Genomic DNA, 13599 nt, shown 5'->3' on the forward strand with positions numbered 1-13599 from the left:
ATTATAAAAGGGGAGTGTTTTAATGGAAATGAATCATAATGATGCTAATCACAATAATAAGAAGTGCCTTTGCATAAAGTTTAAACATTGGTAAATGTTCAAACACTAAGCTATTATCTTTTGAAGGAGATTTTGTTACAAGAAGTTTCATGTGTCATGTGTCAAGAAAAAATAAAACCAATAAAAAAGTAAATACCTAGTAAATGCATTGTTGTTGAGTCACACTATTCCTTAGCTCCCTAATGCCATTAGGGTTGATTTGAGGTCTATTATGTGGGTTTGACAGGGCTGAGGTGTAGCAGAGGCAAGCCGAGTAAGTTTTGGGATGTTTAGTTCAAGTTTAAGGGTGGATCCTCCTTGTTTTAGTAGGCCGCAGGCCCTGCAGTCATTACAGAGGCACCGCAGGCCTATTCTGGGCTTGTTGGAGGGGCTGTAAGGCCTATTCCTTAGTGCAAAAGCAAAGGAACGAGCAACGTGGGAGGCAACAAGGAAAAGGATGCAAGCTGAGTTAGAAGAGATGACTATTGAAGAGGTTAGAAGGGCTGCCGTGGACTGTGCTAATGTCTTAACCAGATTGACAACCTACAACAGTTGCACCACCTCATGAGTACATGTATGTTGGTGTTTTTGTGTTGAATTGTTGCTAGGGAAGAGGTCCAAGCTTGGACATAAGCATTGGGCAGTTGGTGGTTGGTGGAGGGAAGCAAGAGAGTGTCCAAAGTAGCCCTAGAACATGTGGACAAGAAGGACATTGGACAATTGTGTGTTGGGTGAAGATTTGATGGCCTATGTGGCACTTTGATGGACTAAAGTGACCACTAGCAAAGGCAGTTTGTAGCTCAAGGATTGGCCAGCCTAGAGGAGCATATTGGATGAGCCAAAGTTCATTGTAGCAGAAGTGACTTGCAACAGTGATAGCAGGCAACCCTCCTAGAGTCTCTATGTGTTGTTCCTTGATGGACTAAGGAGCAGCTTGTGAGAAGATCGAGAACGACGGACAGACAAGACGAGATGCAACATAGAGTTTGTGATGGTGCACTAAATCAACGAGATTGTCATTGTATCTTGTATTCTTGTACTAGCGGATGTATGAGGGCCATTATCCCTTGTACGGGAGCCCTATATAGTTGTATTATATGTTGATAATATAACGTAGTTGGGTTACATATATTGTTGTTGTTGTTCTTTTTGTGCACACGATTGATTTACTGCATTATATTGTTCTGCTGTGCAAAGTAGCTTTGTTGTGATTCTTTGTTTGGTAGCGTCACAGATTTAAGATTCTATCCTAGTCCCCACGATCGTGGAAAAACAACATGGTATTAGAGTGTGTCTGAGCTACTTTGGGAGACAGTGAGTCAAAGGGTGCACAATGAAGTACAACTTAAGAGGGAGTTGGTCACATTGTAGGTGAAGGGCTCACTACAATGTGAAAGTTGTAGGTTGGTCTCTGGTATGAGGACAGGTTGGAAGGGTTGTCCAACTATAGTCCATGGAAGGAAAGGATCAAGTTGGGCTTGCAGGTCGACAAGATACGGGAGTTTGCCAAGAAATAAATCAAGAAGCCAACTGACCTAAAGGAGCTAGAAGTGTACGAGGAATTGGATACGAAGGCGAGATTGATCATCCTAGATGGTGTGAAGGACTCCCTAATACCTGATTTGTCTGGGAAGAACACTGCACATGAGATGTGGATGGCTCTTCAGAATTTGTTCCAGAATAAGAATGAGAACCAGGTACTGGTATTGGTGGATAAGTTGAAGTCCACCAAGATGATACAAGGTGAAGGAGTGACTTCGTATCTGACGAGGTTGTCGTAGGTCAAAGATGAGCTCATTGTCGTCGATGTGACTATTTTAGATTCTGATATGGTGAGGATTGCTTTGAAAGGGTTCATTGAGGAATGGAAGCCCTTTATCAAGGGATTGTTGCCAGACTGGAATAGTTTGTGGGAAGACTTCATTTACTGGAATAGTTTGTGGGACGACTTTCGTTAGGAGGAGTTGCGAGATGAGGATCTTCATCTGAAGAAGGAGGATTAAGATGATGACATGTCACTTGTAGCATGGATGAAAGGCAAGCATAAGGACTTGAGTAAAATCAAGTGTTTAAACTGCGGCGAGATGGGCCACTTCTGTTGAGATAGATGCTCCACTAGGAGATTCGAGGACTTTGCCTTGACCTCTTATTTCTCGCAGGGTACAATCGATGAGGCTGCATGTTAAGTGGACAGTGGTGTGTCGAAACATATGACAGGGTCACAGGGGGTATTCGAGACTCTAGCTGAGTGGCACTCGAAGTTAGACATGGTGTTGGGGTTATGCAACACAATTCACGTTGTTTTTTTGAAGCAACTTCAAAAATCTCAAATCAAAAGTCAAGGATTAAACCTTGTTTAGAGGGTAGGGTTTGTATGGGGATGCTATATTGTCACTAGTGTCAATATTGAGGGTGTATTAATGACATGATATTGCTGCAAGCAATGTGTTCTTTAGGTATTTGGTGGAAATTAGCAAGAAATGATGATTCTTGTGGATTTTTGGTTGGTAGACGTCAATATCCTTTCCCTAGAAGAATACAACTTACTTGGAAGGTTGAGGGCGATTGATCTTCAAAACTTGTATAAAATATACTTCTTTGTTTACATCAACCCAGAAAATGGTAAAGGTTGTGGGTCATATTACGATGAGAAGTGATTGCAAAAAGGTTTGAATTTAGATTTCATTTGTTTGTTGACTTATAATGGTGTATAGGAAATGGATGGGTGAGGTGTATAGAAATGAACTTAATTAGCTTCTTTCTTTCTCGGATGATAATGTAGAATGTGGTGGCTTTCCCAAGGTGCTTCAAATGTAGGGTTGTTCTTTGATTGAGTGGATGTCGGCTCCTTGAGGTCTTCTTTTCTTTGTGATGAATATTGTTCAATGTGTAAGCTTCCCAAGAATGCTTCAATTGAAAAACCCTTCTTTGAATGAGCTAGGGTTTCGAGGTCTTCTTTGATGCCCCTTAATTTCTTTTTTCAAGATGATAAGAGGGTTAGTCCTTCTTGATGACTGATGTTCTTGATGTTCTTCTTGTGCTTGGGTCCTTGAGTGTCCTCCTTTAAGTTGACTTTCCTTGATGTAGTCACCTTAGCTTTGATACCATGTTGAGAAATCTAGGGCAACTAGATTAGATGATTTCTCTTCTTTGATAACTGCTTGTGATGTATTTTTACTTAACTTTATTAGCTTCTTTTTCTTAATTATATTTAGTGTTCTTTTGATCAAACAACTACCAAACCATTAAGAACAATAAGACAAGAGGACACAGGGTGTAGGCGACCAACCAGTGCCAAAACTCTCCAATTGAGAGAAAAAACCCACTAGAATTCTTATCTTCTTATAGAACTTCAATTGATGAATTCCAAGACCTATGACCCTTGACCAAGACCCTGCAAGACCAAGTCAAAACTTTCCTTCTTGACGAGCTTTCCTTCCAGCAATTCCTCAACAACTTCTGCAATTTTGACCTCCAACAAATTCTTCTGCAACTTTGACCTCCTAACAGATTCTTCTGCAATTTGACCCCCAATAGTTTCTTCTGTAGAAACCCTAGCCTTTGCACCTATGGAAAATTATGATATACTCTCACTCCTTTTCTCTTCACTTGAGTTGATTCTTTTTCCTAGAGAGCTCAATTTGCAAAGTGTCCTTCTTGATGCCCTAACTTGACTTCTGCAACTTGACCTTTTCTATTGCAATAGGTGCCCTAATTCTTTCGCACGTGTGGGGAGTAATAACCCAAAACAATTCTAGAAATCTTGCTTTTCTTTCCTTCTCTTTGTCCTTCCTTTCTTGACACTTCTTTCTCTTTCTTGATCGAACTTTTGAGAAATGAGTGAGTGTTCTAAGTGAGGTCAAAGTCTCCCTTATATATAGGTTTCCCACTAGGTCGAATTGCTCCTTTTAGGCCGACTTGTTCACTTGAGAAGGCCGACTTGATCTTTGCATCATGTCTATGTCTTGGAGGGTCTTTTGACTCAAATAAATTTCTCTCTAAAATATGTAATATGCCCAAATGGATCTTTCATACATGACAATGACTCATTTGACTTGTAGACTCAATGAAAAGCCCTATAAGAACTCAGTGGGTGTTTGACATAAAAATAAATTTCCCTTGAGCATGAAACCCATGCCTCAAGAATAACAATAATAAATTTATTTTTCTCTTTACATCAAATACATAAAAACATAATTACATATGTCATTATGAAGAATGAACCTAGTTACATATTTCAACACCTAAGGGCTAAATGGTAGTAAGTGCTATAGATGGCAAAGACTCACACAAACAACACGAAGGTTGAATTTCGATAAGGAATAGAGGGAAAGTAGATAATGTTAATTGAAGGGGAAAAGAATGAGCATGATAAGGTCCAAGTTATAAAGATATTGGAATGTGACGAAACATCATCCATTAAAAATAAGCAAAAACTACTGCCAAATTAAAAGAAGAACACTACGAATATGGAATGTGGATCTTCATTTCTCTAATTTTGTATGATATCGGCAATGTCATTATCACAATCACAATTTGACTTTCATAATTTAATTTTAAAATTTCAGGGTCAATGATTCAAACTTCAATACTTTAATCCTAATTATATTTTTATAGATAATTTCCAAACTTGCTGAATAACATTTACTCATTAGACATAATAATTTCCAAACTTGCTGAAAAACATTTACTCATTAGACATCATAATTTCCAAACTTGCTCAATAACATTTGCTCATTAGACATAAATCAATAGTAATGCCAATAATTTTCTCTCATGTTCTACATCCTTTAGATTGGTAGTCAAGATGCTTTTGTAACTACATCTAGCTCCACAAGGACATTTGGGTGGATCTCATTGCCCAGACATACAACATGTTTTGTGAATTGGTTCGATTTCATGATTTGTGCCTTTTTAGTTCCCAATCTACTTCACTTCATTAAATGAATAAAACCATAAGTACTCTCATTCCTCTCATAGAGCAAGTAATTGACTAGTAAGCAATGAGAGTAATTGAATAGCAAATGCTTGTAGTTGTTGGGCGCACACCTTGAATTTGTGACTAGTCTATTGAATCTTTGTCATGCTATTGAACCTCAATTATGTTAAACTCAACCGTCATGTGATAATTGGGCAAATTTAGTTTCGAGGAGGAATGCTCCTTCAAAATCTAGATCATATATCTTCTTTATTGTTGTCATGAATCCATTCACAACCTCTCTCTCACTTGATGGAGGCCTCTTCTTTGTTTGTTCAATCATTTTTGAGTCCGGGGTTGCAACAACAGTTATAGAGGCCATACCCTATAGATACATGCATCTTCACTTGTAGCCATGTTATATGACCTTTCAAAATGGCCATCTATCCTTGTGGTTGCATTTTATGGCATGCATGTCTATTACTACGAGACTCAGCTCTCATAACTACTGTTATGGGGGTTGTTGCACAAAGTAATTGGAAAATATGCCTAAATTAAGGATGTGACAAATTGAGGATGTTCCCCTCACAGGGGACAAATGCACAAATGCCAAAATTTTGTGTGGTGGATGTAGGGTGAGAGATTGGGGTGTGTCATGTCACAGCTGGGTGTTGGATAGAAGCCCCTGATCATGAAACTTGGTGTGGGGTGCATGGATGAACCTTGGTTGCGCAATCACAAATTTCTACATGAGATATGTTTATGTTTCAATCCTAATGCAAAATATGGCAATTTGTTTGGACCATGAGCATGAATTGTCAGCAGAAATGACATACTTAGGGTTTGAAAGGAAGGACCATCTATGGGAATTTTTATTGTTCCACCAAGTTTACAAGCGGTGATGTGGGAATGGGGAAACACAGTCAAGGGACATGTGGAGATGTGGAGGGAATTTTAGGAAACATTGCTCTCCCTGTCATAGTGGACTCCATTTGAAATATGATAATATCCAAAATATTTAAATGTATGAGAAACAATGACAAGTCACGAAAACATGAAAGTAAATGCTCTTTTTCTTTAGGGTTTTAATTTTCATTTGTTTGTTTTTTTCCGTAAATTACTTTTTCCAAGGCTAACAGGAAAATATCATGGGTGATTGATCACGGGCCTCCCTTTTAGAGGGAAGATGAATATGAGTTTTCCAAGAAAGGTAAATATTCCCCATTTCTTCAAAAATGTGTTCCTTTGCATGTCCATGAACTCCTTAAAAAGGGGGATGTGAGGAAGTGTCCTTCACTGAGTTTGTGTCTTGGAAATGTGAGAAGCATGGGGGATGTGTTGATTTTTGGTGGCTATGGTCGATATTCAGGTCAGCCCTCGAAAGTAATTAGAAGAAAGAAATTTATTTAAATTTGAATTTAATTTACCTCCAGAATGCTCAAGTCAGCCCCAAAAGATTAGGTTGGCTCAGCCATAAAGACACACCTATTCGGGCACTTTCAATCACTATAGAAAGGCACTCGATCTCATCACTTGGAGAACAATTCAACCATTATTTCATCTTCTGATTTTCTGTTCACACGTGTGAGTTAAGGAGGAGATTCTGAGGCAGTTTGTCGGAGTCTGGTTGGACCTGAGCTGACTGAATTTTAGAGGCACAATTGACTGAAATCCTGAGTCCTGAGGCCAGTTGACTGAATTTCTGATGCACAGTTGACCGAAATTCTGAGGCCAGTCCACCGAATTTTAGAGGCTGTTGACTGAGTTCTCTGAGGCTTTGACTGAATCTATTGTGTGCAGTTTGACCAAGTTGCTGACCAAGGTTTGACTTATGGAATCTTGTGGTCTATTTGACCTAATTTGACTTATGAATATCAGATTGTAAATTTGCTTCTGAACTGAAGAATTTCTCCTAGAAAAGATTGCTGGGTTTTCTCTCCAGTTTGGGTTTGCCAGGTGAAAATTTGTCTCTGTGTGCTTGGCTGTCTCTTCATGATCTTTTGCCAGGTGAAAATTTGTCTCTGTGTGCTTGGCTGTCTCTTCATGATCCTACTGTCATTATTGTTTTACTGTTGAGATTTTCTATGTATAATTGCTTAATGATGTATGTGACATAAGATGAATTAATGAAGAAATCATTGGAAGTAATTATCAGATTAGAAAATCACGAAAAGTCAACATGATTTTAGAGCGAGGTTAAAGAGCAACCATTAAAAGTGTAGCACAGAAAACCTCAGATCAACAAGTAAGGTCAAAGTCCAGGATGGTTTTGTTTTTATCCAATAACATGCTTAAGTTTAAGGATGACTTCTGGGCATACCTTGTTTCTGTAGAGAATGTGACATTGTTTTCTGTGGAGGATCGAAGCTCTAGAGGAGGCCGAGAGCCTCAGCCTTGTACTCTGATTTCAATAATGAAGTACTCTTCTGATTAAGTATGAATGATTTATGATTTCAGCCTTATATGGATGATTAAGTACTCTGATTTATGAGGCCATGTCTGTGGGTTAATTCAGAACAATATGTGGCATTCTTGTTTAATATTCTGAGGCTGTTTGTCAATAAAAATTTCACACTTACTATGGGTAAAATTCACACGCTTCTTAAGTCTCTGTTCCAAGGTTTCCCAATGCCAGTTTTTGCATTTGTCTGAGGCCTTTTGTTTTGGAAGTATTCTCAGGTTCCTATTCGGCCTACCTGATCCATCCTTCAGACCATTTACTTTGTCAGAATCCGAGTATCTGATGCCATTTTTGAGAGCATAACCGAGACATAATCTCGTTCTATTGGTGGATAATGAATATTATAATTATGGCAGAATCTGAAGAGGCTTCAAGGTCAGTTTCTGAGGCAAAGTGCAAGCCTTACAAAGGATATATTGGTCTTGATACATTTTTTGTTTGGACTGATACTGGTAACTTAACCAAGATGAAGCATTCCTTAATTGACTGATAACATAAACAAAAGTCTAGAAAATTATGTTGCAAGGCCGAGTTTAAACTCAAATGAGAGATCACATTTAGGCCTGTTAGGGCAGCTTCAAGAGACTGTTGAATCTTGTATAAGGTTTAGTTCAAAGCAAGATAAGACCTGAAAGAAGAATGTTGTCATAAATCTAGTACTATTATGTGGTCCCTGTCAAGTATGTGTAAGAGATGCCTTGTATACACTGTTGAAGTTTGCATTGGGTGAACAGATTGTAGGAGCCAGAGGGGAGCCCCTTCATCTATTTGTGTAAAATTTTAAATAATATAATTATAGTGTTGAGATTCAGGGACTTTGGGTGCAATGACTAGTAAGTTTTTTACATTCTATGCCTCAACCCCCAAACATGTTAATCACAAATATCCTCCCTTATTAATGCATCTATTTTATGAGCTTAGATTTTATTCTTAGAATTTGGTTTGATTATTTATTTGTGATGTTGAATCTTGATAGAGCTTATGATATTTGCTTTGATAAAGCTTTGTTAATTGTCTTAATAGGAGTGGCATCAAGGATGAGATAGGTGCTGAAAAGATGATGATGGAGGCTTTAGAAAAGGTAGAGAAGCAATTGAAGAAGCCGTTGATGAGGTCCGACAAAAAGAGCATGGCACTTCTCCAAGCTGAATTTGATGTGATAAATAAAAAGTGAGTATTGCCTTCTTTCTACTTAACTCCTTTCAGCTGTAAATACTGTCTGTTAATAATGTACAATGTTGCCTTGGGTGCAATAAGTAATGAGAATATTTTAACATATTTTAACATGTTTATTTATTTATTTGTTGTTGTAAATTTCTTTCTTGCAAACTATCCCTAAATATTGGTGACGAGTAATAGGGAACATTAGGAAATGTATTTCTGGGAATGGGATGAGTTGAGATTGACTTAAGGGGAGGTAGAAATCTTTAGGAATCAACAAAAAAGAGAACCAAGGAAATAAACTGGCTTGTTGTACACATTAAATGTTAGATAAATATACCAAATAGTGATTCCTACATAAATCAGTCCACGAGGAATCTTGATTTCTAAATGACTGATTTTTCATTGCAAAATCCCATTTTGAGTTTGAAATATTACATTTAATGTTGTAAAATTAAACATTAAAGTTCAAAACTCTACTAGTATCAAATTTATAAGGTGATGGCACATATTGATATTGTATAAACATCAAAATCTACATAGTTATGGGCACATACTAATAAATGCTAGGCGTAAAATTTTAGTGTATATTTATTTATATTTCTTATCATTTGTAAATATGTGCACAATCACCCATTACCTGCATTATTAGCATAGCAAAGTAGGTTGCAAATTCCAAACTACTATTCATTGCATGTTATAATAAAAGAGGCTGTGTTTGCATTCATGCAAACTTTCCCTTACTGCAATACATTCCGTGTTTGCATTCATGCAAACTTTCCCTTACTGCAATACATTCTTTCAATTCTCCATGCAAGTTTGGTTTCTCCAAATTTGCCTAGAAGGTTTGTTGTTCAGATCTTCTTCGGTTGCTCCACCACTGGTCCATATCAAGGGATGACAACAAATGATGAATGGCATTATAAATGTAAAAACTTTCTTAACATATGATGACTGTTGTCTACACCCCCAGAAGAATATTGTTCATTGAATTTTTTTATTGACTATGATTAATTGTTGTTTAGGGGTTAGTTTATTGTAGCCTTGTGTTTTTCTAAAAAAGCAATGGAAAAGAAATCTCTGTTTTGGAACTGTGAGAAAATCTGTTGAAGTGTCCTGGCAGTTTTTTTGAAATGGCTCATGCTGCTAGAATGTTTTTGGAAAATCCAAACATATTTTCTAGGCAAGTGAAAAGACACTAAACTGAAGTTGTTCCACCACTGGTCCATATCAAGAGGAGGATAACAAATGTTTGTTGTCGACTGTTTTCTTCCTGGATGTGGATATATATATATATATATATATATATATATATATATATTTAACCAGAATGAGTAGGTTTTTTATAGAAATATAGCGCGCCCGTTTGCAAACAAAACTCGGATTTTACATATTTTTTCAAGCTATCAAAGGGCCGATGACATATCAGTTAGTCTGCAAATCTGCTGTATAGGTGTTCTCTGTTCTGCTCACAAAAATTCCTCATTCCAGAGCTTTTACAACTATAAATTTGACAAAAGTGAAGCATTGAATATTTACATTTACGTTGTGTCATTTAGAAACTGTGAGAAAAAACATATAAAAACTAAATATCCATTGGCGCTGGACTGTTAAGGTCTAGGCCAGTATAGATTCTTCGGTGCCTTTGTTCAGGTCCAACTCGGTAGAGTCCTCATTTTTCTTGCTGCTCTCCTCCACTTTGAGATTCTTCTCAGTTTGTTGCCACAGTGCATCTACTTCATCTTCTAGCTGTCGAATACGCTCTCTCTTTTCCAGCTGTCTTTCCTGCATCATCAGGTTCTCTTGCTGTTGATGATGTATGTTGCATTGCAATTCAGCCAGGCCTTCCCTTAAATCCAAGTGGGCCTGCTCACAGTTGATGCAGGTTGGCTGATTTCTCCTACCTGCCAGAGAAATTCCCACCCGCGGCCCTCCTGACCTCGGCCTGCGACTGCCCCAAGAGCCCAACCAGGAACTATCCTCTGCACTCTGCACACTCAAATCCATCTTTAGACTACCCAAAATGTCCCAGAACCTTTTGTCTCACTTGCTCAATTCCAGGATGCGCTTGACTCACCGGTCCAGGAGCCTACCTTCCACCACCCTGTCCACCTCATTGGCCTCCAACCAAGCCCCAGGGATCTGACCCAGGACACCCTCACAGACCCGAGGTTTATAAAGCTTCTCTCCAACCGCACTCTTAAAATCAGCCGTGTTCAAGCAGACTTCCCTCTACGGGTCGACGCTCAATTTTTCACCATGGTTCTAGATCCAAACCTCCTCCCAAATAAGCAAAGTAACGACACCCAACCCAGTAACAACACCGCCCAGACCCTCAATTGCACTCAGACCGGCGGCCCCCCCGAAGCTTCCCACTCAAAATCTCAAGAACATCCGACTCCTTGAGTTTCTGCCGATCAACCCAAACCCAATAACTGACTCACAGTGACCTCAGCTTCTGCTGCTAAGCCTTTGCAGAGGCCACCTGAGCAAAATATGACCTTAAACCTTAAAAATTGAACATACTGTTATTCATTTTATAGCAGCTGCAGGAATATGCCATGATGTTGTACCGTGTGAAGAAGCTGATGCAGCGAGATCCCGATGAACTTCCATTATTTCCAATCATCCGCCATAAAATCCCAACACTGCTCCTAGTCCATCCTTCCCATCCTCCCACGAGCGAACAAGGTTGTTATGTGCACTAGAATTAAATGTTGCTCGAAAATCCCCAGAATCCTGCAATCTCTTAAGGAGGTGCGCCATCCTTTGCACCTTGAACCAGGGAGTGGGAACTGAATACACACTTAGAGGTCTATTTCATGAACAAGTGTAGTACCAGGGTGACGAACACTAACACATCACAGATGTAAGCAGAGGACACTCCTGCCATGAGGCTCCATGACAAGCCAAAGTTCACATGTAATGATGCGACAGGGCCCAAGGGATAGGGGGATGAGGTGGGCAGCGTTGGAGAACATGGCAGGAAGGTGGGGAGCGACAAGATGGGAGAGGGGAGCGACGGTGAAAATGAGAGGAGAATGGTGGAGGGAAGGGATGGGGGGGGGGTAAATAGGGGATGGGAAGGAAAGTGGGAGGGCTAAGGGGAGGGTAGAGGGGCCAAATAGCTACCCTAAGAAATTTGATAAATGATGACAGTGACATGATGGATGGTTGTTGGTCTTCCATCCAAGCCCCCAAGCATATCTATATTCAATGATTCCTTCGGGATTAATGAGAATCCCTCCCCCTCCTGCCACCCCAGGGTAAATATTTTGAAGGCACACAGCAATTCAATTTAATTTAGGTTAATCCTTGTTTAGGCGTTACTTTAACATAGGCTTGTGTTATTCCTAAAAAATGGAAAAGAGTAACATCTGGCTGGAAAGTACGAGAAAATTTGTTGAAGTGTCTTGGTAGTTTTTGTAAATGGCTCAACCTGTTACAGTGTTATTAGACCAGGTAAAAACCTTTTTGGAAAATGTGTAGTCTAACTCTTCTATGTTTTCAATTTTGCCTGAAATCTGGCAGGGATTTTCCAGGGTTGAGCTGTGTAACCTACACAATTTGAGTGTGCCAGGGTTTTTCAGGGCACTGAATCCATTTATGGATCCAGAAACACAATTTAAACAATGAAAAATTATAATTTGGCCAAGAATTGTTTTACTTGCTGTATTTTGGCGAAAAAAACCAAAATGTAGAACAGTTAGACAGTGCCTGTGGAAAATTGTCAGTGGTTTAGAGGCCTCTAGAAAAATCTTGGTATTGGTTTTCAATATTGTAATCAGCATTGGAACCAACTGAGAGGTTAGAGTGGGACCAGATCTGAACTGAGGAGAAAACAAGGTTCAAGAATTGGTTGACTAAATAATAGATAAAACATGCAATTTTTATTAAAAAATCTATTGCAATTTGCATCAATGTAAATCCAAACCATTAGGCACCAAATATGCAAGTTTGCTCATTTATATAGCATGTATAGGTCAATATGACAAAATTGCACCAAGTGCGATCAATGTTATTAGAACCAAACCATAGATCAAACTGGTAGACCACCAAATCGGTTTCTGGTCAGGATCGCACTGGACCTGGTAAAAAACTGGACCAAAAATACTGGGGACCAAAAAATACATAAAATATTTTAATAGAAGTTAATATATACTTATTTATTTATTTTGGTCCTATTTCCCTTTAGGTTCCTAGCTTAATCTATTATTAGTATATATATTTATTTACTTTCTGTTTAACCGTTTTTCTTTTTAACCTCGTTCATTTATTTTTTCCAACTTTTTCTATTAATGGGCCCTTTATTTTATTTTATGATATATTTTCTTATCATTCTTTTTAATAAAAATATGAAGCTTTATATATATATATATATATTAAAAGAAGATTATGAAGTTTTTGAATTTTTAATCCAATTTCAATCCAGATCCCTTGCTTAATATTTTATTATTATTTAATTGAGAAGGTATTAATATAATATATTTATTTACTAAAGTTGATCAAATTCTATTTTTATTATATTTTATTACCTACCCTAAAGGTCATTTATTAATAACGATACTCTTCAATAATAATTAATATTTATTAAATATCTATATGTTAGAATTATTTTAGGGTTTGAAGAAGATTTTGCCCATCTCTAACATTCTGGTTTGGTGCACATCTACAATATTGAATCCCCTGGTTAGATCAGATTCTCCATCTATGTCTTGATAATGAACCACATTGGTTGGTTTGAAAACGTCGGCCCGAAAATTTCTGGTGTGATTAATCTTGTTGATGTCCTTTTCATTGGCCTTGCTGTTCTCTATTGATCCGGTCCTCTCCTCAAAGGCGTTAGGAATGATGACTTTATTAATGAGGCATTACCAATGGTGACCTGCACGAACTTCTCTACCCCACCTTCACAACCACGTTATCCATAAGCTGAAATAATAACCGTGCATCCTACACTTGATGAGATGTATCTGCAGATTTCAGAAATGTAATTGATTATGGTATGAGACACATTCCA

At 38.2% G+C, this 13599-nt stretch overlaps 1 protein-coding gene across 1 annotated transcript in view; it reads left to right on the forward strand.

Annotated features, from left to right (window-relative positions):
- Positions 1-8592, forward strand: part of LOC149175453 (putative ATP synthase 24 kDa subunit, mitochondrial) — a 51397-nt gene extending 42805 nt beyond the window's left edge. The window contains exon 5 of the mRNA XM_089422843.1: positions 8442-8592. Within this exon, the coding sequence (XP_089278969.1) occupies positions 8442-8592 (151 nt within the window). The remainder of the gene's footprint in view (positions 1-8441) is intronic.
- Positions 8593-13599: the final 5007 nt, after the last annotated feature.

This window comes from Pinus tabuliformis, chromosome 4_1 (genome assembly GCF_031772625.1).
Source record: "Pinus tabuliformis cultivar Carrire ecotype Pingquan chromosome 4_1, CPIR1, whole genome shotgun sequence".
Taxonomy (NCBI): Eukaryota; Viridiplantae; Streptophyta; class Pinopsida; order Pinales; family Pinaceae; genus Pinus; species Pinus tabuliformis.